The sequence below is a fragment of the Myzus persicae genome, unplaced genomic scaffold (assembly GCF_001856785.1).
Source record: "Myzus persicae strain clone G006 unplaced genomic scaffold, MPER_G0061.0, whole genome shotgun sequence".
NCBI lineage: Eukaryota > Metazoa > Arthropoda > Insecta > Hemiptera > Aphididae > Myzus > Myzus persicae.
In genome coordinates, this window is record NW_019103991.1 from 26816 (window position 1) to 33767 (window position 6952).

General features: G+C 48.5%; 1 protein-coding gene across 1 annotated transcript; it reads left to right on the forward strand.

Moving 5' to 3' along the window:
- Window positions 1-468: 468 nt before the first annotated feature.
- LOC111037337 (leucine-rich repeat-containing protein 24-like) lies at window positions 469-4631 on the forward strand. The gene has a single exon (XM_022319862.1). It carries the CDS (start codon window positions 993-995, stop codon window positions 3219-3221), a length of 2229 nt encoding a protein of 742 aa, XP_022175554.1. The 5' UTR covers window positions 469-992; the 3' UTR covers window positions 3222-4631.
- Window positions 4632-6952: the final 2321 nt, after the last annotated feature.

Here is a 6952-nt window from a genome sequence, read left to right on the forward strand (position 1 = left end):
AGAATACGAGAAAATAATAATATTATGTCGAAAACGATGTTTTTAAGCGACAGCGATAAATATATTTTCATAAACGGTAGGTGCTATACGGTGTGAGTGCGGAACACGATCCGAGTCCGGCGACGAACAATAACACGACGGTGTAGGCAATAATAGTATACGAGACGCTACGTTTTCTTTTTCGTGCATGCGCGCGCGCACCCCGGTCGAGTAGGCGGCGGCGGTGTACCGTCACCACCACCACCACCACCACCGTCACCGTCACCATCACCATCACCATCACCGCCGCCATCGTCATCTCCGTCATCATTATCGTCGTCGTCATCGTCCATTGTCGACGGTCCGCCAGTTGTACCCACACGATAATAATATACACGTTTACCTGGTCCCCCACCACTCTCCGGGGGACGACTGCACACACGCACACGCACACGCACAACTCGGTGTGTACAAAAAGAGGAGATGGCGTGTCGTGTGCGTGTGCGTGTGCGTGCGTATAATAACGTACGACGACGTCACGGACCGACGGGAATGCGGTCGTCAGGTAGGGCACACAACCGGTGAGTTCCTGTTGCCGTCGGACGACTCGAGTGGGGGGAAAACGTTCGACGACGCGAGCGCCGGCCAGCCGCGGACGCCCGCTCAGTCAGTTTTTGATACCGGTTCGTCTCGCCGTCCGTCGTGTGTCCCGCGCTCGAGTGTACCGTACCTGCGTGTTCCGTCCGTGTGATCCGTGCTCGTGATGTCTTGTTCGCGTCGTCGACGTGCGTGATCCATACGATTTCCGGCGAATAGTGCGCGGGTGAAATAGTACATATTTTTAACTCTTGTTCCGGGGTTTTCGTGCACAGTGTCGACATGTCGTCGTCGTCGCAGTTGTAATAATATTTCGCAGTGCCCGGACAGTTGTCGAAAAGTGCGCGTCGCGTATAACAATAATATTATTATTGCAGTAATCAAATTAATTCTTGTTCGTGCGGTTTAGTGCGAAAATGTGGTGGTTTAGCGGCAATCGCGGTTCGCGGTTCTTGGCCGCGGCGGCGTTGCTGGCGCTGGCGGTGCCATCCGCGGTCCGGTCGTTCGAGGGCTGTCCGGCCGTGTGCTCTTGCAAGTGGAAAGGTGGCCGACGGACGGTCGAGTGCGCCGACCGCGCGCTCATCACCGTCCCGACGGGCGTAGATCCGGAAACCCAGGTGTTGGACCTGTCCGGAAACAATCTGCAGATCTTGCCCAACGAGACTTTTTACAAGGCAGGTCTGGTCAACCTGCAAAAAGCGTACCTGCGCAACTGCCGCATCGGGCAGATCGACGAGAGTGCGTTCCGCGGTCTGACCAATTTGATCGAGCTGGATCTGTCCAACAACATGCTCACTTCAGTGCCGTCGTACGTGTTCCGGGACGTGCCGTACCTCCGCGACCTGTCCGTGGCCGGTAACCCCATACAGAAGATCGAGGCGCATGCCTTTTCCGGCTGTCCGTCCGTCGTCAAGGTGGACGCGTCCCACTGCGGACTTCAGTCCGTGGCCGGTCTCGCGTTCGACGGCGTCGTCAGGCTGGAGACGCTCCGCATCAACGGCAACCGGCTGACCGAGCTGTCGGCCACCGTGCTCGAGTCGCTCAACAAACTCCGGTCCGTCGAACTGCATGACAACCCGTGGGTGTGCGACTGTCACCTGCGACCCATGAAGCTGTGGCTGGCCGGCAACAACGTGCCGTACAGCCAACCGGCCCTGTGCTCGGGCGGTCCCGACAGGCTGTCCGGCAAACCGCTTACCGAGCTGGACGTGGAGGACTTCGACTGCCGACCGGACGTGCGCGCCGAGTCCCGGTACGTCGAGGTAACCGAGGGCCACAACGTGACGGTCCGGTGTCGCGTCGAGCCCGGTTCGATGGCGCACATCGCGTGGTACCTCAACGGCCGCAGATTGCAGGGCGCCGGTACGCCGGCCGTCGGGTATCCGGGCGCCGCGTCCGCTAACCCGCGCATGTTCGTCGTGGACGGCGTGGACGAGGAGGACGGCGGTCGTCGTAGCGAGATGACGCTGACGGACGTGAGGAGAGAAGACGCGGGCCAATACTCGTGTCTGGCCGAGAACCGAGCCGGCAACTCCGAGGCCAATTTCACAGTTTACGTGAGCGACCGGCCATCCGTCATCATGTCGACGTTCGGTTCTGCGCACGTGAACGGCGTGGCCGCCGCCATGGCCGCGCTCATCGTGTTCATACTGGTGTTGATCGCATTGACCGTGATGCGGATCCGGCGGTCCGGATATCCGGCCGACACCAAGCCAACGGAAGTGGCCGGAAACCGCGGTGGCGGCGGTAGCGGCAAGCCCAACACCGGTTCGATGGCCATGCACGGTGGTGGAGCGACGATGGGACGGGGCGGGGGAGGATACGGAAACGGTGGCATGTTGACCAGCGGCGGCAAGACCAACCCCGCGCTGGACATATCGTCCGTGATCGAGCGGAACTACGATCCGGACCTGGAACCCGGGCTAGGATCCGTCTGCACGCCCACGGGATCATATCACGTAGCCGGACTTGACCTGATACACGACCACGACGCTTCCAGGCTGGAGATGTGTGATTCGCCGATGTCCTCGACCGCCAAACCTCCACCATCGTATTACAGCGGAGGCAGGACCGTGTCCAGTGGCGGAAACGTGCGCCCTTACGACGACCGGACGCCGATCATCGGCACCGGAAGTGCAGGAGACGCGTATAGCGTGGGCACCGGATCCGACGAAGTTTTCTCGTACAACAGCCAGCAGCAGTTGCACTACGGCGGCGGTAGTCATTACGGTCATCATCAACAACAACAACAACAAGCCATCGGCGGCGGTAGCGTCAACAGCGATTACCCGGCCGACTACGGTCTGCCGATCTTACCGACCGGTCATCACCTCAATCAGTCTTCGACCAACGTCTCTCAGTACGGCCATCATCCGCAGCAGCACCCCCAACAACAACAACAACTACAACAACACCAACAACAACCACAACACCATCAGTTTTACAACAACAACCAACACCAACATCATCAGCATCAGCCGCAGCAGCAACAGGAATACGTCCAACAACAGCAGGAAGCGTCGCAGCAACCGTCGGTGAAGACCCTGCGGGTGTGGCAGAGGGGCGTACCCGTGTTGCCCACCACGCCGTCCCTGCAGAGGTTTGCCAACAGGACTTCGCCCACCACGCCCGGCACCGACGTCTGAGGGTAGAACTCGACCCGGGATCGTCGTTATCCTTCCGACACCTGTAGTACACCGTATATAATTAATCTTGTTGTACCGTTGCTTTAGTTTTATTTATAACGGCGCGTTTCGTTCCTTTCCGCGTTACTTTTCTACGAATTTTGTTGTTGTTGTTGTTATGTTATTTTTAATTACGTGCTCGGCGTGTGACGCTACTGCGATGACCCGAAACGGACGATTTTTTCCATCCCGGTAACACCTGCGGAGTGGCGACCAAAATCCATGGCCGACCATCGACAGAGCGATCTTTTTCAAATCGTCTGCGTACAGTAAAAAAACAAAGTACCTTTTTTCGGTAATAAAAACTCCGACCGGTTACCTGTGTATAGGCTCGTTTTTTTTTTTGTTTTCGAGAAAAAAATTATCTTCCTACTTTTTCGAAAACCAAAACGAAACGGAAAAAACCGGCCGTGAGATCTCATTCGTTACGGAGACTCGCGTCATGCCCAATGTTGTTCCTCTTGTACATTATTGTAATAGCTGATGTATATATAAAAAATATTATATTATATTATTGTAGGCACGACGGCGTGATGTACCTATATAATATATTATTACTATATCACGCCGTAAACGAGTTATGTGTAAGTATATAACGCGTATAGGCATTATGATTCCCCCCCCCCAAAATATGGCTGTGATGATGCGGTTTGTTTTTTGCTCGACGGCGACAAAGAAAAACCTATTTTATTTTTTATCATTATTATCGTTATGATTATTATTTTATTTTATTTTTTTAAATTACCTCTGTAAGATAAAAATGTTAAAAACAATAATAAAAAAAAATAATATTATTCCGTAATGCAAACGACTACTATGTAGGTACGGAGACGACGGTGACGATATTATATTACATAGGCGCACGCACGACGCATAGCTGAAATACCAAATCAAACATTATTATAATTATTGCAGTTTTATTAATATATTTTTTTTTTATATTATGTATAAATAGTTATAAAATATAATATCCCCAGTGTCCGCGGCCTGCGCCAAAATTCCCGTCGCCCGGCGTCGTAGACTATAATATAATATTACGCATTGTCACTACTATATATTGTTATATCATATTATATTATTATGAAGATTACCTATGATTTTAATTTTTGTAATATCTCCATTTTCTAGTATTATCGTTGTTACGTGTATATAATATATTAATAAGGAATATTATTTATTTGTCGCTTGTGTAGATATAAATGTTTAATATTAAGCGAATTGTACCTACGTTTTTTTTTTCTAATTTTGATGAACTACAATTTCATCGTTTAGTCGTCGACCCAATACAATATTATAATATTATGATACATAAAATACGAATTATACGTTAAGACACAATAATTTATTATATCCGACGTTTTTTTATTTGAATATACGATTATTATTTTTCAATACACCTATTATGCCTGTACCGAACATTTTACCACGCGCATGCGTAGTCGTATACCGTTTTCCCGGCGGCGTAGGTACCATTATATTGACGTGATCTATCGATCTGTGCGGTATCATTGGTATCCTATCTATACGGTTATCGCACACATCTCATGGTTGTTTCGCCGCTGCAGTTCTCCTTGACACGTGGCGGTGACGTTTTATGGACCGCATCTCCGCGTGAAAGTTCGAAGGATGAGCAGCCAAACAGAGAGAGAGAGAGAGAGAGAGAGAGAGAGACACACGTTCGTTGTAATTATTTTTTCTTCGGTCGTTACGCCGACGACGTGCGGCACAGCAAGCGGGAGAACGGTGTTTTTCCTCCGTTCTCTTCTCTCGTCTCTCATAAAATATAATAATGCAATATCATGTGCCGGGTCCACAGCACTGCAGGACGAGAAAATAAAACAAAACGTCGTAAACACACGACTTTTCCCTACGCGCGTACGGGCTTATATACGATCTATATAATTATTGTTTTTCGAAACACCCGGCTGCAGCGGCGGCGTGGACCCGGCGTCATAATAATGTGTTATTACTAGGGCGCGGATTTTAATGCCCTAAAAAAAACCTAAAAATGCCTTAGAAAAAATGCAATTATGACCTAAAAAGTCCAATTGACGACGTAAAAAAATGTACTAAAAATGTGAAAAACGATGTAAAAAAATGCACAACATTATTTTTATTTTATTAAAATTTAATTAATGACATAAAAAAAATAGAATATTTAGAAGATAGCAACAATAGAAATAGCTGATTAGAACGATATGTAAGTATAAAACTATATTTCGTTGAAAAACGGAAATTCTGTCCACTGACAGGACTATTAATAGTGTGGCTAGTCCCACTATGTACACTATACACACGTAGTCCGTTTTATTGTTATCGTCGTCAACTATTATCATTTACCACAATTCATATTATATGAAACAGGCGATAAAGTGTAGTTTTCAATAATTTTGACAAAAAATGCAAAATAATAATTGAATTACACGAATCTACACCACTTGAAACGCATTTTTGCCAAACCGAGCATTGCGTAAGGATTTAGGAAAAAAAATACATTTTGCATTGAAATCCGCGCCCTAGTTATTACATTGTTTTATATCGCACACACGGCGGGTATGGGGCCCAGGCCCAGGGAGTCGCGTATTCGCGTGCGTGTCTCGTTTGATATACCTATTACGATATTATGAGCGAGTTTTATAGTCTCTCGCGTTATAACATATTAATATATTGCTTCGTGTTCGAGCGAAAACTCTCTGGGACGAACGACGGCGACGACGAAGAGCTGGCAGACGGACACGGAGCGAATAATATATAATGCGATGGTAAGGGGAAAAAATCCGATGCTCCGCCGACGAAATCTTCCAAACGGTTACGGACAGGTACACAGACAATCGTATTATATATAGGTACAGAAAACGGCATTGGGTTATATAGCTGCCGGTGTGTATGATGTCGAAGCCACCACAATGACAAAAAAAAAAAAAAAGTTGTATATTATTACACGCAGATGGGAGGGCTCACGGTTTTTTTTTTTTTTCATTCTTTCTTCGGCCGTTCACGATTCTTTATTCCTCCACCCCTCCGCCCACGTATACCTTCTTCGCCGTCGTCGTATACCTATATACAATAATATTATGTATACCTACCTGTAGCCGCACACCTGGTACCGATTATCCGAAATCTCGACGCGGCGGTTTATACGCATCTCTTTTTCTTTTTTTTTTTTCGGTTTCCGACTCTCTCTCTCCCTCTCACGATTTCGACCCATCTCCCCCATCTGTATCTCTCCCCCTCTCTCCGCGTCCGACTGTCTCTCTTCTACCGACGGCGGTTGTGCCTAAAGCATTGTACAGGTACAATAATTCCTATATAGTACGCTGCAGTGAAACTCCGTCGCGTCGGTCGGGTTTCTTTTGTACGCGCTCGTACACGCGTGTATATTAAAGAGGAATATTCGTACACAAAATATACACGCGTATACGACACACACACGCACACCCGTATTTGTAATAACAATGCAGTTCGTGTGTGTGCGTACGAGGACCTGTGCCCCGTCGTAGACACCTGGCCCTGGCGGTCCGCGGTTCGTTTCGCAGTCGATTTCGGAGGGGCTGCAGCTTCTTATTATTGTGCTCCGAGAAACCCTTTGAACGCGACGGCGGCGGTAGTTTTTCCTAGTCAAACGACAGTGTGTTCGTCTTCGACCTCGACGATATAACATCGTATTGTATCGTTATTTGTTTGTCTTTTGT